This window comes from Parus major, chromosome 14, assembly GCF_001522545.3.
Source record: "Parus major isolate Abel chromosome 14, Parus_major1.1, whole genome shotgun sequence".
NCBI lineage: Eukaryota > Metazoa > Chordata > Aves > Passeriformes > Paridae > Parus > Parus major.
The window spans coordinates 7,493,657-7,517,839 of NC_031783.1; the positions used below are offsets into that span (position 1 = coordinate 7,493,657).

Consider the following 24,183-nt stretch of genomic DNA (forward strand, 5'->3'; position numbering starts at 1 on the left):
GTACAAACAAGCTACTGTGCAAGGCACAGCTGAGTCAGCTGCTGCACCAAGAACAATACATCTTCACAGCAGTCAGACTTTTTAACAGAAATACTGATGTCTTCAATGGCTGCTGTGCTTAGATGAGACTGTTCCTTAGGTGGAGAGCTCATTATTTCAAGTCTGTTAGGAGGGGGGATGCCAGAGGATCATCTGCCTTGATTTCTTGTTTGAAGTGGCAGCCTGTGGGAAGAAGCTGCTGGATCTTGTGATATACTGATGTGTGAGGGTATTATCATGGAAGAAAACACTATGAAGAGAATAGTTGTGAAAGCAAACATCTGCTTTTACTTAGTTTTAATTTTACTATTATTCAACAATAAATTTCGTACTTATTCCACACATTTAAAAAAATGAGTATATGGATTTTTGGAATTATTTTTATCACTTATGATTCATGATAACAATGGTTCAGTGTCATTTTCTTGTTCAGGATGAACCTGAAACAGTTCACAACAGAAAAGGCTTCATCTGTGTAATGCAATAACATTTCAAGTTTCCTGTCCATGATAAAGTGGGCTGTATTTTGGAAATCTAGGGTTGTGGTAGTTTCTACAAAATATAAAATAGGTTAGTATTGGGGTGCTTCTAACTCTTCTGTCAATATATGTTAGTGATCCAATACTTTGAGGAGTGTTTTAAAACTGAAAGGAAAGGAAAAAAGACCAGTGATAATTTCTCTACTTCCCTTCTGCCATGTGACCACAAATAGCCTGGGACATTTGTAGTTTCACCATTGCTGTGCAAGGAAAGTGAGCACTTCCCTCTTTTTAAAAAGAGGAGCCATCAAATTCTTTTTACAACAGCAGATTTTAGTCATATGTTTATTTTGCAAAAAGTGTTGTCAGGAACAGAAAGTTATCAGAACATTCCTCTTTCTTTGATTTATAGTCTTCTGATTCCAGTTGTCACCTGTGTACTCAGGACTTGGTGGCTTTAAGACATGACCCTCACTATGGCCTTTACATTTGGTTTCAGGTTGCCCTGTCCACGTTTGCTGTGTATGTCATGACAGACAAGAGGAATGTTTTGGATGCTCAGAAGGCTTTTGTTTCTCTGGCATTATTCAACATCCTCAGGTTTCCACTGAACATGCTTCCTATGGTCATCAGCAGCATTGTAGAAGTAAGACTTCAGTCATTAACAAGTGTTTTTTGTGCAGAAGGAGGCCTTGGGTGGAAAGCTTACATTCCCCTGCTTAGAGAATGACCACTGGGGAAATGTGGCCACCTCTGGGAGGAACCTTGCAGTGCCTGTGTGTTAAGTGCTGTGCTAGGTTGGTGTTCCTTACATCACCCATACTTCCTGGGGGCTGGGAAGTGAAAGGTTGGCTACCCAAGCAACTATGCAATGGATTTAGGAGGGATTAGGAGTGCATAATAATGATATAATGTGTATGTGGCACAAAACAGTGAGCACTTCAATGTAAGGAGCAGAGTATAAATAGTTTTGTATCCTTTTTCCATGCAGGCCAGTGTCTCCTTGAAGCGCCTCAGGGTGTTCCTGTCTCACGAAGAGTTAGATCCAGACAGCATAGTCAGGGGTCCCATCAAAGAGGGTGAGTTTCTTTGCCTCTTGCAGCTCAATGTCTGCAGGTTTTGGGTGGTTTCCTTTGTTTTCTAAAACAAAGTTGCTGCATTTTTGGTGGGTTTTGCTGATACATTTGAGCCAGAAAACGGAGAAGGGAGTTCATAAAATTAAAATTATATAAAGGCTCTTCTTCCTTCTCAGTTTCAACTGATTTTGCAGTGCTGGAGATGTGCAGCTGACTTAGTTGGTATCTCTGTGTGGCTGACATTCATGTACCTCCTGGTTCCTGAGTAAGGGTAACCTTGGAACTTCTGCTGTCTTGCTAAATTCAGTAAAAGAAGAACACAAGTTTTTGGCAAGCAGTGGGTTGTTGTTCTTTTGAAAAAGTAGCTTTATACCTCTGCCCATGTGTGTTTGGATTGGCTTTGGATTGTGAGCACACAATTTAGCTGCTTGCATTGGTACTTTTATAAATATGAGCTTTCTCTTTGCAGCTGAAGGATGCATTGTTGTGAAGAATGCAACGTTTAGCTGGGCCAAAACTGATCCTCCTTTGCTGAGCAGGTAAAGATTCATGCCCTTTATTCCACTCTGTAATCTTGCTGCATCATAAATGATCTATATTTGAATTATAAAGTACTTACAGAAAAGAGTTTGTTTCCATGAAGGAAGAGAACAAATAACATCAGTTCTATATATATTTTTAAATTGGGGCTTTATGAACTAGAGGGATTTACAATTTATTGCATTTATGGAATGCTTAAAGGGAGGTAGCAAGAGATGTGGGGATCAAGGAGGAGAGAGCTGCAGGGATTTCAGGCTCTGGCTCTGTGCTGCAGATGGGCTGAGCTCCATCTAGAGGATGCAGCCAGGTCAGCCCCTCGCAGCCAGCTCTGCTCTGTTTTACAGCCTGGTTCTCACTGTACTCTGCTGTCCTTCACCCTGGGCTGCAGGAAGCAAACAGTGGTGCAGCTACAAGCTGTGTCTTCCCTGTGCCCTGTTCCCTTCTTTAACTTTGGCTGCTTTTTCTTGGGCCTTAAATGGCAAATTCTTTGGGACAAAAATACATTTATTTATTTATTTATTTATATTCACATTATTTATTTACATTACATTACACTAATTTCTTTATTTATTTATTTTATTTACATTTGTGTTTTTAGAACACTTCAGAGAAATCTTGGCAAGATTGGGTCACATTTTTTTTCTTTCTATTTTCTTCCCCTTTTGACTAATTACATATTAAGATTATGTTCTAAGTAGGAGGAGAACTAGGTGCTTTCTGAGTGAGAGGTTTGAGTTTTCAAACAGTTCCAGTGCTGAGTCAGTATTTGCAGTGGGTGTTCACATTGCACCTGGTTTTAGATGGGCAGTTCAATTGACTGTTTTAACTGCTGGGGTGTGCCAGCAAGCAAGGCTGAATTATGTGCACTTTATTTCAGCATTAATTTCACTGTTCCTGAAGGCTCCTTGGTGGCTGTTGTTGGTCAAGTTGGCTGTGGAAAGTCTTCACTGCTGTCTGCATTACTGGGGGAGATGGACAAAAAGGAAGGCTACGTGGCTGTCAAGGTGTGACATGTCTTGAGAGCTGTTCAGCTATTTGTGGGTATTGCCAAAGGGATTCTAGATTTCCAAGTGTGAAAAGGGAAGAGACAGCCTTTCAGATGAATGCACTTCTTAGCTTGCTCTCCTGGCAAATCATGTATATATGCCTTAGCCTGCACTCTGTAATTGCCTGTCAAGCCTTGACCCAACAGCATCCAAATCTGTTGGTGTCAGATTTAGCCAAATAAAACAATGGAGCACTGAAAGAGGAGTGTTCTGATGAGTCTTGTTAGCAGCTGGGTATGAGATGAGGAGACCCTGTTACATATTCTCTGTGGAAGAGCAGTGTGGGGCTCTACCTCCTCAGACATCAGAGAATTACAAGGAGAGAAGGGTGCACCCAGACACCTGAACATGGGAAAAGCTGCAGTTGCAGTTTGTTCTTTCTTAGACATCAGAGCTGCACAGAGCTAACAGAGAAAAAATAACCTGGAAAGAAAATTACTTTAAGAGCAAAACAAATCTGTTGCATTTAAAAGTCTGTAGGTTTGGCCACCTTCAAAACTGTTGGGGAAAAACAAACGAGTTGAGATCTGTATCACTAATTATTAGTGCAGAAAGAGAAGGCAGAACTGATACTCAAAGCAAAATACTCTGCATTATCTCAGTCTCCTCCTTTGAAGTGACTTTTATATGAAAACCACTTCCTCTGCTTTCTGCAGAAAGCTCTTGGCAGGGGTGCATTTGTTAAACACTTGCATTCCAGATTAGACTCTTTTGTGCAGAACATAATTTATAATTATATGAAAGAAGTAATGACTTTTGACATGCAGTAATTGTGCAAACGTTCTCTAAACAAATGTTTCCTCCAGGTTTATGTTAATCGTATTTTGTTTGAAGTCCTTTATTTTCCATCAATGCAGTTTGTTACATTCACTTGTAGAGAGGATTATAAAAATAACATTTTGGAGGAGGCAGGAGCCCAAGAACTACTTTGTTTGGAAATGACCGTAGGTAATTTGTGAGGTGATTAACACTGCCTGCCTCACAGAGCCCTGCTGTGCCTTGACTCTCTGTGCAGACTCTTAGCCTAAAGTACTGAACTTTATTTTTCTTGCAGGGCTCTGTAGCCTACGTTCCTCAGCAAGCCTGGGTCCAGAATGCAACTCTGGAAGATAACATTATCTTTGGAAGGGAGAGGAATGAGAGCCGGTACAAGCGTGTGATTGAGGTTTGTGCCCTGGTGCCTGATGTAGAGATTCTTCCTTCAGGAGACAAAACAGAAATAGGAGAAAAGGTATTTCACTGCCCACTCCACCATAACAGTGCTATTGCTTGTAGTTAAGGCTGTGTGACTCTTGTTTTGTGTTATCTTGAAGTTGTATTGAATTTAAAACATCCAGAGCAGAAATCCTCTGGAACAGGAGGCAGATTTGAACAGTGTGTTTTTCTTCTCTTTAAGCCTCAAAGGGGAGGAAACCTGTCCTCAATTACAAATATAAAACCATCTTGTTGACAGTTTTCAATTGTCTCTAAGTTGCCACACTTATAGAGTAGAAGAATGTATAGAAACAGGAAGAGAGAAATCTGAACACGGCAGTTTCATTAAAAACAAACAAAGGCCCCTCCAACCCCGCCACAAAACCTGAATCACAGTCCACAAAAACAACCATCACCCCAAATCTGGCCCTTGGTTACCAGAGGGAGATGTGGGGTTTGGAAAGGCTGTGCAGGAGCTGGTGTCCCTGCAGCAGGAGCTCCAGGGTGTGTGTGAGGCTGCTGGGGGCTCTCTGAGCTGCTGCTCTGGCTGGGTGCAGGGCCTGCAGCTTCCAGCTGGCCACAGAACTGACAGCCCCACATGCACTAAAACTGCAGCTTTATCTTCCTGCTTGCTCAGCAGGACAGTCACATTGTGCACTGTGAACAGCTTGTCTCTTAGATCAGAGGCAGTGCTGCAGAAATACAGCTGAGAAGAAAAGTAGCCTCTGAATGTACAGAGTTAGGTAGGCCAGTCAGGGTTAATTGCTTTACAAGACTAGTAAACATCATTTCTTTTTGGCTAGCCCTTCACTGACAGTGAGAACAGAAGAGATGTGCTTCCTTGCAAGAGGATTGTGACTGCTTATGTTAGTGTGGTAGTGAAATTATTTGTGGAGATCTGTTTCATGCAATGTTGAAATTCCTTGAATTTAACCACTTATGACTTTCATAAACTGTAGCAAGACATCTTCTTTCAGCTGTAAATAAAGGATCATGTTTTCTTGTTTCCCCAGGGTGTGAATTTGTCTGGAGGACAGAAGCAGCGAGTCAGTCTTGCTCGGGCAGTTTACTGCAATGCAGATGTCTATTTACTTGATGATCCTTTATCAGCTGTTGATGCTCATGTTGGGAAACATATTTTTGAAAAAGTTATTGGACCAAAAGGAATCCTGAAAAATAAAGTATGCTATAGGAATTCTTTTTCTTGGCTGAGTTCAAATGATTCCAAGTTTGTCAAGTTGCATATTTAGACTTCTAACATCTGACAAATTAAAAGATACTTCCGCAATTTTTAGAGGGCTTTTATAAAGCACTGACATTTTTGTAGTGAAAGGCACTTTGGTTTCTGTAATTCAAAGTTATTGTATGGAAAAATCAAGACAATGTTCTCTTAAAGTGCTGCATGCCTGTCCCTCATTACTATTCTCTTATACACAGAATTCAAGCAGTAAAGAGCAGTAGTCCAACCGAGGTATTCATTAATCTGAGATGACAGAAACCCTTTCTTTTTCCTTTGCCTTTTAGACTCGGGTTTTGGTAACCCATGCAATCAACTATCTGCCTCAGATGGATACAATTCTGGTAATGACTGATGGAGAAATCTCTGAGATGGGCTCTTACCAGGAGCTGCTGGAGCAAGATGGGGCTTTTGCTGAGTTTCTTCGTACATATGCTAATGCTGAACAAACCATGGAGAACAGTGGTAAGCTCACAAATAAACTCTTGATGTGTCTGATAAGGGAGTCCTGTTACAGGAAAAACAGTTGTACTGGTAGGAAAGTTAAAAGAAATTACTATTTTTGTGATTGCCTGTATAGGTAGAGGTGCTTATTTCTTGAGAGTGTTGAAGGTTGTGAGGTTAAACATATATTCTTAAAATTAGATAAACCTGTAACAAATCTGTAGTAAAATTTCCTCTCAGTGCAAATTTCAGATGGTAGTGAGACTGCAGAAAGGCCAGCTGGGGTTTATACACCTTTCTTGTCTCTTTTAAGATGTGTCTTCTTCCGAATTCCTTTGGGGATGGGGAGAAGGAGGAAGCAGCTCAGTGTTCCAGCAGTTGTCCTTGACTCCTGCTCTGCTTTACAAAACAGCTATAGAGCTGCACTGGTACAGGAGTACACTTCAGATTTGTTTTTCTTTTATCTACAGACAGTTGCAATATTGGATTCCAATAGGGGAACTTAGTCTTTGCCTGTTTTCTTCACTGGGTTGCCTGTGGCGATTTCCTGCACTCCTGCTGAGAAGTGCAAGGGGTGCCTGGGGTTAAGTTGGTGACATGAGTTTGGGAGCAGATGCTGAGTGCTGCAGAGAAGGCTTTGGGAACAAGGAGGGGCCTGAGCCTGCTTTTTCCTTTGTCTTCCATTTGGAAAACCCTTGGTTCCTTCCCATTCCCTAGCGGGAACAGAGAGGTGTTTTTTGGTGTGCTGCTCATGCTGGCAAAGTGGAAATGGTGCCACATTTACCTGCACTGATGCAGCTGGGAAGTGTTAAAAGTGTGTTGAAGAGCTTCCCTTGGCAAGGAGCTGCTCCTGGTGCTCCTGTCAGAGGAGCCTTTGGGAGGTCTGTGATGGTCTGCCTTGCTCTCTGAAGCTCTGTGAGCCAGGCTGGCACCAGAGCGCCCCTGGAGTCTGAGTGGGCAGGGTTTGTGCCTGCCTGTGCAAGGTGGCATCTTCTCCTGCCTCCCTCTTCCAAGCAGTTGGATTTGGGATGATCTGTCATCCCAAAGCTCAAGCTCAGGCTGCCCTGCTGTGGGCAGGCATTCCTCTTGGAAAGGTCTCGTGGTAGTCCCAGCTGTGGCTCTGCAGACTGGGATGCTGGTTTGGGTGGATGCTCTAAGCAGCAAATACTGCATGGGTGGGTGTCTCACTGTGGAAAGCACTGTGGGAAGAGATTCTGGGGGGAGCAGAATCAGGTTAACTTCTGTGTATTTTCTGTAGGTGTTTCTGTAGCTCCTTCAGGCACAGTTGGACTTGTTGCACTCTTCAGCATATGCTTCCCTAGGCAGTTACAAGTTAACTTCAGTATGAAGATTTGCCTCATTTAATAGCCTTGTTCTTTAAGTCTTTGTCTCCTCCCATTTTCAAATGTGGAAAAGTAGGTTTTGAAATCTGTTTCATTAAATTAAATTACTTTATTTTTCCATTTAATTACTGAATTTTCTTTTGGAAAGTGAGCCAGTGCTTTATCTTCTGCCATGACTCTCTACAGTTTTCTAGTAAGAGGCTCTTCTTACTTCAGTACCACCCCGGTGATCTGGAGGGGATTGCTGTATCACAGGGTTGGTCTATTTGCAGCAAATTTGTTCATCAGTTCTAGTCAAATGATCTCCTGCCAGTGGTAAAAAGTGAAAAGTAGAGGCATTGTTTGTCTGATTCATAGGAATGATATTCATGTTTATTGAATGTGTAAAAGGTCACAATTGCTGAGAATCACAGGCTCTTGGATGAGCACAGTAGTCTGTGATGGGAATCAGACGGAGTTGGCTGGAGGGTATCTGCACACCCACTTTTAAAGGGAGGCTCCCTTATGTCTGAAGCTCTGTGTTGGCAGCCTGAGAGCACAGTGGGTTGGTGCTTTCTGGCTGGAATACATCTGCTGCTCCAAGGGTGGGAAAGCTTCTCCTCCTACCCAGCCCCTGAGGTTTGGCTGCAGCTCTGGTCCCTGTTGCCTCCCAGCCTTCCTCTCCCTTTGGGATTCCTGAGGGTTACCTCTGCCTGTGTGCTGTGCTGCTGCCTTTCCCAGCCTCAGCTTCATGGGGTTTCATCTCTGTGTGGGAAAACTGTGCTTGTGGCTTGGGATTAAAAATAGGTCTCTTTCAGCAAATTTGATCCTGCCTTGGGTTTTGTGGCTTAGGTTATTCTACTTGGATGTGAGGTTGTAAAGATTGAAAATGGTAGTGTGTGTTCTGGAAAAAAGTTAATTATATATGCTTTTAGAGTCAGATCCTTCATTAGAAGGACCGATCCAACCTCTGGAAGCAGGTAACTGTTTGCCATGTGGCTGTTTATTGGTGCTTGGCTTAGAGAAATATGAGTAGCTGCAGTTTATTTACAAGAGACTGAGTCACTGTTGGGAGAATTTTATCTGTGCAGTAGAAGGTATTTGCATGGTTTGCATGTCCTTCGTTGTGTGAGCTGCAGCAGTTGGTGTGTGGCAGCTTGTAGGTAACTCAGCAGCAGCACTTCTGTATCTCAGAGGCTTCCATGAGAAAACTTTAAATTAAAGACACCCTGGACCTAGAAAGTAGTGAATGTACCAAGAGAAGTGTCATTCAGGATTGAGCCCTGAGGGTCCTTTTGTTCTCAAATGTGTATTCACTACTTACAGTTGTTCCCTTTTATACTTTCTGTGTGCTTTTATCAGCACAACCCTTAATAGTGGGCTCATACCCTAAGAGTATATGTCAGATTTACTATGGCAGTCTTGAGCATTTTTTTATTCTCAGGGCTAAATGCATTATAAGCAAGAAATCTTTGTAGCCTACAACATGAAATCAAATTTGAGCTTTTAGGGGAGGATAGTTTATTTGTGGTTTTGTTTTCTTCAGCCACGTTCTAAAGCAGTATGTTGCAGGAAAGCTTGCTGTTTTTCATTATGGGAACCTTTCTAAACAAATGCTGTCAACTGTTTAAAATAACCAGCAGTCCCATCTTGGTTTGATCTTATTCACATAAATAAGAACTAAATAATTGAACTTATTCACATTTTCTGCTTTTTGTCTTTTCAAGACCATGCTGAACAATTAATCTTTGGGTTTGTAAAGTAATGAACCGATACTCAGTTTGCAGACACAGAAGGGAAAGCAGTCCACCCTTAATGTGTTGATGATCTGGTTTATGCATATATTTTGCATTCATATAAAAACATGAAAATGTTAGATATACACATGTTTTCCTGAATATCTTTTTGAATGTATTCAGGTCAGTATCTTTGCATAAACTATCCATAGATCCTTCAAAAAAGCAAAACTCTTTGTTGCAAGTTCTGAATTAACTTTCATACATGAAAATAGAGTTCCATGTACTGACAGGTAACCTTTTAGGAGCCAGATGTTTGTTTTTTAGAAGGAAAACTGATGTAACCTGAACCTAGAAGTTTTACTACTTGTAGCACTGTATTACACTGAATTAAATTGCTCAGAAAAGGCTAATATTTCAAGCTTACAGGTTTTCTGGAGTGTTTTAGACACTTTTTTAGTGTGTTCTGTGTCTTGGTACAAGTGGAATGTTGTGGGATAACAATTCATGGAAAGATTTCTTGCTTAAAGTCATCTGATTCCTGCAGTTGCCTAAAAAAAACAGGCTTTTGCCCATTTCTTCTTGCTCAGCTTTGCAGGAAGACTCAAAGTTATTAGCACATGCCTGCTGTTCTTACAGCTTCACTCCATCATTTACAGTATGTCTTCTCATTGCATTTTAAAATAAAAATAACTTATAACTAACTATGTAGAGGCTGTGGTTTGAAAAGGAGTGGCTGGAGTCTGGGGTTTGTTTCCATGGAGTGGGTCACATGTGACTTGGTATTGCATGCTTGAACATAAAATATGTCCTCATAATTATATTGCATTACTACTGACCTACATTGGCTCGAAAAATAAATGTTCACTGTCGTGGCAAATTAACCCTGTTGGGGGTTTTAGGGAACTAAACTGATTTGTTCACAGGGTCAGTTTTCTGTTATTATCTGTAGACTTGTGCTCCCCTCTTTGCTTGCACATTAAGACTGCCACTGGCAGTTGGGATTGAAATGCAATGCTTGTGTCTCTTTGCCTAACCATTTTCATGTTTACTTTTACCTTTTCACCCTCTCAGATACAAACAGTCCATCTGCAAAGGAAGGCAAGCCTATAGAAAATGGAGTCCTTGTGAATGAAGCCCCTGGAAAGTTGATGCATAGGTGTGTGTTCTTTATTTTTTTTGCTTTTGCCCCCCATACCTTCAGTCCAGTCACTCATATGTGGATAAACAGTGGTTTGATGGTTATGGTATTTGATAGAGGAAAATACATCATGCTGGATCCAGCAGGCTGAGCAAGGCCAAGCTGGTGCTGCTCTGAGGTGCTCCAGCAGGCACCTGGGGCACCCACACAAACTCAGCACCACAGGGCATCACCCAGGCCCCTCTCTGGCTGAGCAGGGCCAGCTTTGCTGCTGGGAATATGTTAGGTGTGTCCTCTCAAGGTGGATCTCTGCAGTGGCTGGCTCAGTCCCTCAGTGTGCCTGGGAGCTGCCCCTGGTTCCCAGTTACTGGCACGTGGAATTTGAACCTCTGGGGCTGCTCCCCACTCCAGGCTGGTACAGACTGCTGCACGTTCATGTCTGCACACACAGCTCTCATGATATTCTTTCCATGTGAAGAAACTCTTGTGTAGTAGCAAGATATTGTGGTTTGGCTTGCATAAAATGGAGGGTGTTTTATTGGCTAGTCCAGCTTTTGTGTGTGTTCCCAAGGCTTCTGCACTTGACTGCTGTCAGATGGGATGAAGTGCCAAATGAACCTTTAGTCTGACCTAATGCAGCTGCTATTGTGCTTGCAATCACTCTGATTATACCTTTCCAAAACCATCTCCTAGTCTGTGCCTTATTCTTATGGTGCTCTAGAGACACTTTATTTCTGGAAGCTGATGAGTGCCTGGGAGTTAAATGGCCTGTTTTGAGGGGACTGCAGGTACCTCTTTTGCTCTCCAGCATCTGCTGGGCTGATGATGGGGTTTGCAAAACCTGGTCTTGATGGTCACAAAGAATTTTCCTTTCTGGTGTGTGATTGCAACCAAGACTTCTTTATCTGGTGACTCAGTTTCTTGCACCTGGGACCTGAATGCCATCAAGGGGGGGTTAGGACACTGCACTGAGGGGACAGGGGGGCTCGAGGAATCTCTGGCCCCTGATGGCAGGTTAGGACATCTCCTAGGACTGTAAACCTCTGACTTGGAGCTGTGGACTGTCAAAGCATAGTTGTGAGGTAGCAGCACTTCTCCAATGTGAAGCTAAGATTAAAAAATGAATGTCTTCAAACAGGCAGCTCAGTAACTCTTCAACGTACAGCAGAGACACTGGGAAGCCACAGCACCAGAGCAGCACAGCAGAGCTGCAGAAGCCTCTTGCTGAGAAGAATTCCTGGAAACTGACGGAGGCCGACACAGCAAAGACCGGGAGGGTAAGGTCTCCAGTTCCCACTTCCTGTGCCCTCTTTCAGTTTTGGAAAAATCTGTTTCAGTAGAAAATAACTTCTGAAGACCACGTAATTGGTGTGAGAATGGGCTGAACTTGCTGCTTTTTGTGTAATACTTGATGGAAATGCCCTCTGCTCCCAAACCTGAGCCCCATGTTTGCCTGCGGGAAGAATGTTTACACAAAATTTCTGTGTGAGGTGATGGGCCTGACCACATCAAAGTGTAGAAGGAGAAATGAAAACCTTGCAGCTATTTCTTGGAGAGAGATTGTGACAAATTAGGTGACCTAATGAAAACTGCCCTTCAGTGTAAGGAGCTGCAATTGACTCAGATAATTTAAGCCAAGTTTCCACTGTAGACATAAGTATCTAATCTCAGGATAACCAGGGCTTTTTGAAAAGCCTGAGACTGAAGTTCCTGGGAAAATGGCAGTTACAGCTCTTAGCAATGTTGCTTGAATTCAAGCTTGGATTGCTTGTTGTTGGTTAAAGATAGCTCATAGGATACAAGCCATGTGGAGCAAGGGTTGGTTTAAAGGCTTTATAATCTTGTGGTACAGAGAGCCAGAAACTGGAACTCCTCTGTGAAGTGTTTGGCTCTGCTACTGATGCTCTGTGTTACTTCAGGCAGCTCCCTCCCTACTCCTCCCTTCCCCTGGATGACAAGGGAGGGATGATGTGTGCCTGCCCTGAGGGAATGTTGGATTTGGCATGTCTCCATGGAATGCTCTGCAGCATGTGTTCCCAAGCAGTGGCTCTCTGGAGTGCAGCTGCTGTGTTGTCATGGCCTCATGGAGGGATACTGACTTTAAATAGGTGTTGCAGAAGGGGGAGTTGCTGGTTTTGAAACTTTGATGCAAAATGAGTATTTCTTTTCTTCTGTCTTCAGGTAAAGGCATCAGTGTACTGGGAATACATGAAAGCCATTGGACTCTTTATGTCTTTCTTGGCCATTTTCCTCTTTGTGTGTACTCATGTAGCCTCCTTGGCTTCCAACTACTGGCTGAGTCTATGGACAGATGATCCTGTTATCAATGGGACACAGCAGAACACAACTCTCAGACTGGGAGTATATGGAGCTCTGGGAATTTCTCAAGGTTTGCTTGGTCTTGTGTATTTTAAGGTTTGCTGATTCAGTGTTTCTACTGTTCTTGGTGCCTGCAGCAGCATTTTGCTAAGGATTTGAGTGTGGGTTTTCATAGAAAAATGAAAAACTTGAATTAAAAAAAACCAACCAGTTCAACCCATACAATTATTCAGTTAAAAAAATGTATTTTTTATTTAATTTGTAAATGAAATTTCTCAAAGTGAGAAGTGATTTTCTGGCTGATGAGCCAGAATTGTGACAAAATGTCTGAACTCAGAAGTGTCTCCTTGGCCTGTCAGCAGACTGTGCTGCCTCCCTGCAGCCCCAGCCTGGCTCAGCTGCCCTGGCTGGGGTTTGCTCTGGCTGCTTGTAGCTCCATCCAGGGCACTGTGGGGAGGCTGCTTCACTGATGCTTTGTTTTATGTCCTCTTTGTGGTTTAGAGTGTGTTTGCCATGAAACCAAACACCCCAAGTACCCCACTTCAGAATTGCCATGGAAATCCCAGATTAAAAAACAAATGCCAAGTGCAAATTCAGTGATTTTTTTTCTCAGAAAAAGTGTTCAAATATTACACAATTTTTTGTAACAGAGAAGCAATGAAAGGAATGTGATGTTTTCACTGCTTTTATTTTTTTTTAACTGCTTGACATATTTGCTGAAGTGAACCCTAGTTCTCAGGATTATTGTACTAGAGACATACTAATGCTAAATGGTGAGAAAATGAGGAAAATGTTTTGTGTGAGAGGTGGCAGCAGTTAATAATGAGTCTCCTTTTCTAGGTGTTTCTGTGTTTGGCTACTCAATGGTTGTGTCCATAGGAGGAATCTTTGCATCACGACACCTGCACCATAACTTGCTGCACAATGTCCTCAGGTCTCCAATGAGCTTCTTTGACCGTACTCCCAGTGGGAACCTGGTGAACCGTTTCTCCAAGGAGATAGACACCATTGACTCTGCCATTCCACCCATCATCAAGATGTTCATGGGCTCCACATTTAATGTGATTGGGGCTTGTATCATCATTCTGCTGACCACACCTATAGCTGCTGTCATTATCCCACCCCTGGGACTTTTCTACTTTTTTGTGCAGGTAAAGGGTGTTACCTGGAGGAACCAGGACCAGCAGTCACATCCTGTGTTATTTCATACAGTTCTTACCCTGCAAGGATAAGGAAGGATTTTAATGTGTTGGATTTGACATACTTGACTGACTGTGCTTTGCATGGTTTACTGATAATCTGATGTTAGCACAGCATTTCCTTCCTTTGTCAAGTGTAAAATGACTTCTGTGAAAAAGTTAATCCTTTAATACCTACTTTCTAAAAATGCCATTAGATTTTGTGGCAAATTTTGCACAGCTTGTTGCTCAGAGTCCAAACACTATTTTCCAAAAGTTCTGTCCAAACATTAGAGTAGCCTTTAGAGGGGGATGTGTGTGTATTGCTCATGTGCCTGTTTCATCAGAATATTGTCTACAGAGCAAGAGAGTGGATGGCAGCCTTTCACTCCTGTCCTGTGTGGGCAGGATGTGCTTGCTTCACTCTGGCTTTACTCCTAGGAACTGGTGGAGCCAGCACTGATCGAAGAGAAGCAGCTGGGGTTTGATTTTGGCTCTTGAATTTGAAAATCCTTTTGGCTCCTTTAGTAAACCTTCAAGTGGTGATATGTGTGCTTTATACTGTTGAACTAAACCTGCTGATAAAAGAGCAGAAAATGGCTCTGGTATGAGATGGGCTGACTGGTGGTTGTTTAAAGTCAGCAGTGTGTACATAATGGTCCTTTAGGCCTAGAAATGTTGGAGAAGGTGTGTGTTCCCATGTGTGAGCTGGATCTCTGTCACTAACAGCCCAGATGGCAGGGCACTGTTTGATTCCCCTTGTCTTTCCAGACACAGTCTGGACGTAACCATAATTGTCATACTCTGATTTGCAGAGATTTTATGTGGCCACTTCACGGCAGCTGAAGCGCCTCGAGTCTGTCAGTCGTTCTCCTGTGTATTCCCACTTCAACGAGACTCTCCTGGGAGTCAGTGTCATCAGAGCCTTTGAGGAGCAGAAACGTTTCATCAAGCAGAATGACATGAAGGTGGATGAGAATCAGAAAGCTTATTATCCAAGCATTATTGCAAACAGGTACCAGTGGGGCTGCAGTGTGGAACAGCAGTTACCTGGGGAGGATGTGGATCTGCTGGCTCTGCTCCTTATCAGTCACAGCTTTGGCATGCTTGTCCAGGGCAGGGAATCCTGTGTGGGTAAATCCATTTCAGAGATGATTTGTTCAAACTTCTGTGATAAAATTAACATTACTTCTGAATCTCTTACCTTTCTGAGAGTTCCTGCCTTGCTTCTGGATTTTATTCTTTTAAAAGTTTTGATTTATTGATCCCTATGTTCAGAATTCAGTTGTAGTTAAGACAGGAATTTATGTACCTTAAAGACTCTTTAATTTTGGATGCCTCTAAGTTCACATGCTGCTGAAGCAGAACCTCACAGATCTTGCAGTGCCTGCATCACCATCAGGACACACATGCCATATATTAATCTAACAAAAAAAAAGGATGTGTGACAGACCCTTTGTTGTCCCCCTGATCTCTGTGGGTGCAGTACTAGAAGGATGTTTTTGTGCCTTGCAGGTGGCTGGCTGTCCGTCTGGAGTACGTGGGGAACTGCATTGTCCTGTTTGCAGCACTGTTTGCAGTGATTGCACGCAGCAAACTCAGCCCAGGGCTGGTTGGCCTCTCAGTGTCCTACTCACTGCAGGTAATTTGGATTTAGAAAATTTGAAGTTAGAAAATGTCTTTTCTAAAAAGAGCAAAACCTCTGAGTCAGACTGCCCCAGAAAGTCAGAACCTTGATACAGCTCTGGATGGAAACCTAATATAGGGAACACAGAAAATAATTGTAAATAGTATCTGAGAAGATGTGGGAAGTTTCTTCTGTGCTTTCCCTGTGGGAGGGGATGTGGCCAAGGTCCTGTGCATCTTAAAGGCATTTAGGTTTTCATTCTTTCCAGCACTGATCAGCCAAGATCTTGCCAGTATTTATGCATTCCATGAAATTGCAATGCTTTGGTTGTTCCATGTTTTTCATTTAGTGCAGGTAACCTGTTTGGTGTAAGCTGCTCTCTGACTTCTTTCCTCCTTGCAGATCACAGCGTATTTGAACTGGCTGGTTCGCATGTCATCCGACCTGGAAAACAACGTTGTTGCTGTTGAAAGAGTCAAAGAGTACTCTGAGATGGAGAAGGAGGTACATTGGGCTGTCCTCCACACTTGTGGAAGCCAGTGTCCTGTTCTGAGGTCCCAGCTGGGGGTGGGCCTGTGCTGGGAGCTCAGGGGTGGGACAGGGCTGTGAGTTCCTGCCAGCGAGGGCTGGCTCTCAGTGGGAAGTTCCTGTTGGTGCTTTTGTGGTGTATCCACTGGTATTTACACTGCTATTTAGGAAATGTGCTTTTATGTTCAAGGCTAAGCAGTAGGGCAGCACAAATGTTTTTGTTTCCTAAGTCTTTAAATTATGTTTTTATTTGTTTCTCTTTTTGCACTCAATATGGGAATAAAAAGGTTTTACTTTTTTTTTTTTTTAATTCAAATCACATAACTCATTTAATCTGCAGTTATTCTCTTTATGGTTATGGAATTCCCTGGGGCTTCCCTTTGCCTTGCCTGTCACTTGAATTTGACCTGGGACACTGTTTTTGCAACCAAACATTATGAAGATCCTTCCTAGAATTTTTTTAAGTTCTGGTAGCAGACCAGTGTTTATACATGTAAAAGCCTTTTCATTTGGCAGTGGCAGTGAATGCAGTGGGGTGTGTTATTTCCTCTTTCACCTCTGTGGGAAGCTGAGGCAGCAGCTTTTCTCCAGCTTATTAATGTTTTAGTGCACAGTCTCAGCTAAACTGCTTCTAGTTGCATGTGTGGCTGCCCCAGAGGTTTCCTTGCCCCACTGTGGGGTGTACAGACAGGTTGTCTGAATTTGTGCTGCCTGCATGATTCTGCCATTGGTAAGAGGAAGGTTTATCCAGCAAACAGGACTTGAGATAGCCAAGCCCTTGGCTACTCACACCATTTCATCTGTCTTGAGACAGCTCTCTCCCTCTCATCACAGCTCCTTTTGCAAATTATCCCCTAAGAAGGATTTTAATTGGTTGTAATCTGAGTCCTCAGAGCCCATGTTGGTTGAAGCAGGGGTTGATCAGAGGTGTTTGTGTGGCTGTTTCAGGCTGAGTGGAGGATTGAGCAAACAGCCCCAGCCAGTAGCTGGCCCGAGGAAGGGAAGGTGGAGTTCCGAGGCTATGGTTTACGCTACCGGGACGACTTGGACCTGGTTCTGAAAAACATAAATGTTACCATCAATGGAGGAGAAAAGGTAAGGACTGAATTCATAGAAGCATGTTGAGTTCACAGGTCTGCATGTAAAAGGAGAAGAGAGGTTTAATAATCTGTACTGTTATGTGTCTGGGGTTCTTAAGAACTAGAAAAGCTTCTGTGGAATCAGCCCTGTTAGCTGCAGATGTGGCCTCTCAGCCTTTGCAAGATCTGCATCATGGATAAAAAACATTTATGTGGGGCTGCCAAGTATCATTTGGCCTGGTTTCTTTGGGAGGTGAGGTTTATCCTGTCTTGTCTCCCCTTCCCAGGGAATTTTGCTAGTTTGTTTGCCATAAGCAAAGAGGAGTAGGTTACAGAGAGATTACATTAATTATAATACCAGGAAAATACTGTACAATAAAGGGGGGGAGCCTCATCTAGTGAGGCAGCAGCTGCAAGATGAAACTGCAGGAAAAAATGGGACTTGAGATTCTCTGGACCTGGCCAAGCTGATCTGTGTGTTTCTCCTCCTGCTTGCTTTCCCCTGCACTCACTCACGTCCCACCCCAGTCCTGTGTGGATTCTCTGATGTCTGTTAATAGTGTGATCTTGCACAGCAATATTAAAAGTAGCTGTGATAGATCTACTCTCCAGCTTCCTTATTTGTGGTAGCCAACTGAGCATTTGTTCTCTCCCAGGTGCACACTTTCTACCTACAAATATGGGCAGAATTCTACCTCAAGTGGTTAGAATGGGCAGATGGCAAGAAGTGTATCAGCCAAGCAAAGTAGCAATCTTTTGTATTTGAAAAGAATTATCGAGTCTTCAGTCTAACTGGGAAGTAAAACAGTGTGAAACTGAATGCTTGTGGTGTGTGGATAACCCCAGAAGTATGACAATGTGTCGGTTTCACTTGGCAATGCTTTAACTCTTTCCCAGAGTAAGTTGTTCTTGTATTTCTTCCCAACAGATAGGAATAGTTGGAAGAACAGGAGCTGGAAAATCCTCACTTACTTTGGGTTTGTTTCGGATTAATGAAGCAGCCGAAGGTGAAATTATTATTGATGGGATTAATATTGCAAAGATAGGGCTCCACGACTTGCGGTTCAAGATCACCATCATCCCTCAGGTAGGTGCAAAATCCTGCCACTACCACAACTCCTTGGCACTCCTTTTGCACTCCAGTGCTCTTTCCAGAAAGCACAGAGGAGAAAATTGTTATTCCTCTTCTGATCTGTGCTATGAAATTTGGTCACTTCAACTTGCTCTTTCATAGACTTGAAGCCAAGCTTTTTTCCCTAGGCTGGTTTCAATTTGCCTGTGCCAGGTAACAAGTAGGAACTTGGCTGAGCCATGTTGTGGAAGCAAAACCTTGGCCTCTGGATTCAGGAGCTGACCACTTATAACTACAGACAGCTCAGCCTGAGTGGGAAGGGCTGATCCCAGCTGAACACCTGCTTGGAATCCCTCTGTGAACTGGGCACAAAGTGTGCTATCAGGGCTGTTCTTGCACAGAAACCTGTACATAACCATCCCAGTCTAGCCCAGCAGCTGTGGGTTTGATAGTCCTAAACATTTGGAAATACAGCTTTATGAGCGTTGGATTTAGTCTCAAGCGGTTTTGTTCTTACTGTGTAGCCTTTATTGCCTGTTCTGATTCAAAGTAAGCCTATAAAGTGTGCTGTTTTGAATTACCATTGCAGAACACTGGCAAAAACAAGTGAGCTCACAGTAAAAGGTTTTCTGCACCACCTCTTTTGGAAATCTGGGGGGGAACTCTGCTTTCTCCTTTTGATTGTTTTGAATCAGTATTTACAAAGTAGTATTTCTCCCTGTCTGAGAAAGGAGACAAAAAAAAGAGTAATTTCATTGATACTGCAGCTGAAGAGTTTTAAAATATTTACAGATTATTAATTCCTTAAGAAGTGAAAAGTTAACTGGTAGTCTGTGCTGACAGAAGGTTGGGCAGGGAGGGACTCTTTTTTAGCCTAGAGGTCCAGTAAAAGGAAAGTTGGCTGGAGTTTGGGTGTTTTGGTTTGTTTGTTCTGTTGGGTTTTTTTCTGAATTCATGAGTTACTGACTAATGGAAAGGTCTGGACTGCAAGAATCTGCAAAGGGAAAAGGTCAGGCCCCAAGAAGAGTAAGGAATAAGAGTGAGGGAGAAAACATTTTACCGGAAAAAGACGAGCCCTGACTCCTAAATTCCTGACTCCTTCAGTAAGTTGCTTGCTTGCAACTGCATCTGTACATGGTGTTTCCTTTTGTAATCTAAGAAATATTTTTGGAGCAGTTTTCCTTTTCTGTGTACGTTGTCAATTGCCTCTTTCCACGACCAGGATCCAGTGTTGTTTTCTGGCTCTCTGCGTATGAATCTTGATCCTTTTGACCAACACTCTGATGAAGACATCTGGAGATCTTTGGAATTGGCTCACCTGAAGAACTTTGTATCATCCCTTCCTGATAAACTGAATCATGAGTGTTCTGAGGGTGGTGAGAACCTCAGGTGGGTCAAAGAAATTGTGTGCTGAACTGAATCATAGTGTGCTTGTGAATGTTCTAATGCCCCAGCCCTGTCTGAGAATCTGGGGAGGCAGCTGGAGAATTCTTAATGTGTGACCAGGCAATCGACCAACTAGGTTTTGTTCAACATGTTTTCAGCTCTTGAGTTTGGGAATTTCAAATAATTTAAGAAATACTTTGAATGCTGAGAGGTTTGTCAGCTTGGGCAGCCTTGGAAAGCATTTAAGCAGCAGCAGTTATTCTAAGGAAGCTGTTCACTTGCTATTTGCACCTTATCAGGGTTTTATATGTTCAGTTTGTAGACCATTTAAACCATTTTAAATCCATTTCTCACCACTGCACTCATTCAGTGAATCATCTGCTGCAGTTGTGCTGAAGCCACTTGTATTCTCTTACTACACTGCCAGGGCCTCATTTGAGGGGGTGTAGTTTCAGATGCTGTTAGATATTCTGCAGGGAAGTAGTAAGACCCAGCTTATCTTTAGAATAAGGAATTGAACAGGTTTCAAAATGAATACTAATAAATGCTCTAAACTTGTTCTGACTTTTGTCCCCACCTTCCCATCCCATCTGTGCAGTGTGGGACAGCGCCAGCTGGTGTGCCTGGCACGGGCTCTGCTCAGGAAGTCCAAAATCCTGGTTCTGGATGAAGCCACAGCTGCTGTTGATCTTGAAACAGATAAGCTCATACAGTCAACTATAAAGTCTCAATTTGAAGAATGTACTGTATTAACTATAGCACATCGTCTGAACACAATCATGGACTACACGAGGTAAAGTGATGCTGTTTTTATTGTGCTGACTGTGTCCTCTGTGCTCCACTTAAGTGGGAATCTGTGTGAGTTGGATGTTTCCTGGTTTGTTTTTAGGTGCCTCTGCACAGAGTTGGTGGAATTCCTGCTTTGAGTGGTAGGGTGTGTGTGTTCTGGCTGTGCTTGGCCTGGGGAGCTCCCCTTGTCCCTCTGTCACACTGCTGTTGTGCTGTTCCTGCCTGGGCAAACGGGGAAGGGGAGAGAGGCAAGGACAGGAGTCTGTTCCTGGATCTTGCTCTAATTTCAGCACAGACAGGATAGGGAGTCCAAAGGGGCAGATCCTGCCCTCTCAAGTTTATTTGGTGTTTTGCTTTCCATCACTTCTGGTTATAGTTCATACAGCCTCCCTCATGCTCGGCTGCCTTGCTCAGGTAAGGTTGAAGGCCAAGTTGTTGTCTCATATTTCAGTTTTTGGCTCTCTTGTCCCTTTTATCACAGAATGGCAAAGTGACCAGTGGTAGGATTTCAGTGTACTTTTGCAGCCCTGTGTTTGTGCTGTCAGTAGTTACAGATGAGAGGGAGGAGCAGTGCCAGCAGGGGAACACCCAGCTCAGCCATGGCAGTGGTGACACCAGGCAGCAGCCAGGGGCACGGTGACCATCTCTGCAGTGCCTTGCCCTCTGTGGGGGGAGCTGGAACAGGGTTTTAGCAGTGAGCACTGACTTGGTGGACTTCCTTGTGCCACTTGCATGTTTTGTTTGGCACAGAAGCTGTGTGACAGCAGTAGGTGTGGAGGGGTGTTAAGGGACGGTTATCCCAGCTCTTGCAGGGTCTTACAGGCCCTCACACACTTTGACAAGAAGTGCTGCCAGCTCACTTGTGGCTGGCTCAGAGTGCAGGGTTGGTTGTCTCCTCTGCAGGAGATGGGTAACCATGAACAGTCACCACACAGAACATCTGCACAGAGGTGGGGAAGGACAGTGAGAACCTCAGCCTGTTCACACTCTGCACTGTCTTCACTTGCAAATAATGGTCATGCTGCAGTCTCTGTACACATATATCCATGTTCAATGGCTTTCTGGATCTTCTTGTGACCTTTCTTTCTTCTTTTTTTTTTTCCATCTCCTTGTTTTACAGAGTTTTAGTCCTGGAGAGAGGAGAAGTGGTGGAGTGTGGTACCCCAGACCAACTACTTCAGGAAAAAGGCATTTTCTATACCATGGCCAAAGATTCAGGCTTGGTGTAACATTTGAAGTTAGCTATTAACTGTGGGGAAGAGGGAGGTGATACATCTGGAGAATTGTAAGGTCCCCTGAGCTGGACTGAAGCACACAGCTGAGTTTCAGAAACAGTGAAGTTAGCCAGAGCATGGCAATGGAAATAACACAAAGATGCAATTTTTTTCTTTTTTTTTTTTTTAATATCTCCTTAGTATTGATTTTAGCCACCTTTAGGAGAAGCTCATACACTGTGCAAGAAACTTGAGAGAATCCAATTTTTTCCCTGCAATCTGTCATTATATGCTTAAGTGTTCGGCAGAGTGATTCATCAGAGAAGTTCAGAAAAAGCTTTCTTCTCATCTGCTCTTATGTTCTGAAGTTCTCTCCCCCTTTTTTTTGTTTAAATTGTTTTTGTTTAAAACATTTTTGCAAATGTTAGTTATTTACTTGTTTATGGATTCCTCCTTTCATGAGCCATCTATTGTGGGATGCACTTGGAACATCTTGTGGCATATAGTACTATAGTCCAAAGATTTTTTCTTCTTGTGAAATAAAATGTGTGCCAGACTTTCTCATTATGGCATTTACTGTACCTGGTTAATGCTTTATGCATTGTCCTAAAGGTTTCATGTGTTTACAGTGTAGAGCAGCAAGTTCACTGTCACGTCAGTAGTGCTGCTGTGAGAAAGCACAGTCAACTTCAAAGCAGTATTTAAAGATGTCTAGAATGACAATCACTCCAGAACCAAATTGTGCAGCAGTTGGTGTGTTGGCTGTGTGCAGTCCCTGATGCTACACCCAGCTCACTCAGGAATTGTGACTGGGGGGTGCCCAGTGCTGGTGACAGCTGTGGGGACGAGGCTGAGCACTGAGGATTCGCCCCAGCAGAGGCTGCAGGCTCAGGGTGGCGTTGATTGTAACACCCTTGGCTTTGGCAGTTCTGTGCTTTCATAGCAGCTCTGCCACATCAAGGACCATTAGCCTTATATCAAAGAAACATGCCCTTCATGCTGCTGCTGTTGACTCTTAAATTTTGTGGGAAAATGTTCTGTTAAAAGTTGCTTTATGAAAAAAATTAGTGTTTTTAAAGTTGTGTGTCAAAAGGGTCTAACAATTAAAATGGCAACAGAGTCTGGTTTTGAGATCCGTGTTGAATTTTCATGTTTTTGTGGCAAGAAAAAAGTTACTTTTCTAATGTTCTGATTAGTCTTATTTTAAAGGAAAATGCTGGAAGAAAGCAAACTAAGTCAGATGGATCCAAATACTCAGCACTGAGAATGTGGACCTCTATGATTGATATTACTGACCTTAGTACTAGATAATTGTTGTCCTTAGAGTAAAGCTATTTATTTTTTTTTGTAAATTATGACTCTGAAATTGAATAGACTGAAAATTTCTTTGGTATTTTTTGTAATGACAATGCAAATATTTGCAAAGAACTTGCAGTAAAAATTTGTTTGAAAGAAAACGTGTTATTTCTTGCCTTGTGTTTGACAAAGGGTTTGCTTTGTCAGTTCAGCTTTTTGCCTTGCAAATGGAAATTATTGGTCCTGCTTAGACTAATCATCCTGCTTGGCCAGATGTCTGGGGTTGTTAGGGTGGTGGGTAAGGAGCCACGAGTGTAGGTAAGTGTGCTGTGGTAGGGCTGGATTGTTTTGTGGTTTGCTGAGCAGACCAGGTCAGTGATGGACCAGCAGAGCAGGAGTCACAGTGCTGTGGACCTCTGTCACCTGCAGTGGTGTCCATGGCCTGTGTCTGCCACATCTCTGAGCTAGGTGTGACTTTTCTGGGCAAATGGAACGAGCAGGGGCTGACTGGCGAGTTTGGGGATGAGCTGTGAGTTTTAGTTTCTCAAATCCCCCAGCACATGTGCAGCACTGTGCTGGACAGAAGGCTGGAGAGTGCCTGGAGCACATGGTTTAGAGAACAGAGTACAGGGCAGAGCAGGGGGTCTCTGGGTAAGGGCTGTGGCTGGGGATGTACATTAAGATGGAGATGGAGCTCCCTGCAGAGATGTGGGAGGAGCTGTGATACCACTGAGATACCTTTCCTGCTTGGGAACAATCATCCTCCAGGAACACTTTGTGATCTTTGCTTTCCACCCCATCCTAGGAGAGCCCTGGCAAGGAATGGGGAGAGGAGCTGAATTCAGTGTATCTGATTTCAGTGCACATGGATGTATCTTGGCTCACATTATTTACTGCAACATGGAAGATTTCTCACATCTGGAAAAGCTGATTCTGCCAAAAAAGCAGCTCAGAATTTTTAGGAGCCCTGCAAAACCTGCCCTAATTCATTTGTGTGAACAGAGCTACTTGTGTAAGTGTTCCCAGTCCCTACCCACACAGATCCTTTTGCGGTGTGACAGCAATGTGGCACAGGAACAATTGTGCTTTGGGTCACTGGCACCTTTAACATTTTGGCATTCCTGTGCATCTTGTGACCATCTGGGGCACTGGGAGTGCCATTTGCACAGTACATGTTTGGCATGAACCTGGTGTAAATCAATGCATGACACCCTCAATTTTCTGGCTTTAGCAGTTTCAGTATTGCCTTAAACTTGGACTCACGGGACAAGGATTTTTTTAAGGTAGCATTTCTCTCTTACATGGTATCTCCAAGTGTTAACTTCTCTATATCTTTTGCTTTAACCAACTTCCAGATAACTTCTGTGAGACTTGAGTTCCAGATTAATCAGAGCACTTGGACATATCCCTGCCAACTCCAGCACATCTGAAACATGTCAGG

At 43.2% G+C, this 24,183-nt stretch overlaps 1 protein-coding gene across 4 annotated transcripts in view; it reads left to right on the forward strand.

The window, feature by feature from the left end:
- ABCC1 (ATP binding cassette subfamily C member 1) overlaps positions 1-24,183 on the forward strand; it is a 68,160-nt gene that overhangs the window by 22,936 nt on the left and 21,041 nt on the right. Inside the window, exons 13-32 of one of the 4 annotated variants that reach the window (XM_033517893.1) lie at positions 1,018-1,164; positions 1,510-1,597; positions 2,064-2,133; positions 3,012-3,138; positions 4,235-4,411; positions 5,388-5,555; positions 5,899-6,076; positions 10,188-10,272; positions 11,393-11,531; positions 12,436-12,643; positions 13,414-13,724; positions 14,567-14,766; positions 15,267-15,393; positions 15,781-15,882; positions 16,855-17,001; positions 17,914-18,072; positions 19,280-19,446; positions 20,042-20,236; positions 20,333-20,372; positions 21,353-21,465. In XM_033517893.1, coding sequence (XP_033373784.1) covers positions 1,018-1,164; positions 1,510-1,597; positions 2,064-2,133; positions 3,012-3,138; positions 4,235-4,411; positions 5,388-5,555; positions 5,899-6,076; positions 10,188-10,272; positions 11,393-11,531; positions 12,436-12,643; positions 13,414-13,724; positions 14,567-14,766; positions 15,267-15,393; positions 15,781-15,882; positions 16,855-17,001; positions 17,914-18,072; positions 19,280-19,446; positions 20,042-20,236; positions 20,333-20,369 — 2,832 coding nt within the window. In that variant the 3' untranslated portion in view covers positions 20,370-20,372; positions 21,353-21,465. Of the gene's footprint in view, positions 1-1,017; positions 1,165-1,509; positions 1,598-2,063; positions 2,134-3,011; positions 3,139-4,234; positions 4,412-5,387; positions 5,556-5,898; positions 6,077-10,187; positions 10,273-11,392; positions 11,532-12,435; positions 12,644-13,413; positions 13,725-14,566; positions 14,767-15,266; positions 15,394-15,780; positions 15,883-16,854; positions 17,002-17,641; positions 17,894-17,913; positions 18,073-19,279; positions 19,447-20,041; positions 20,237-20,332; positions 20,373-21,352; positions 22,904-24,183 lie in introns of those variants that run through there. The other 3 variants (XM_015642641.2, XR_004499427.1, XM_015642643.3) reach the window with 3 other exon arrangements.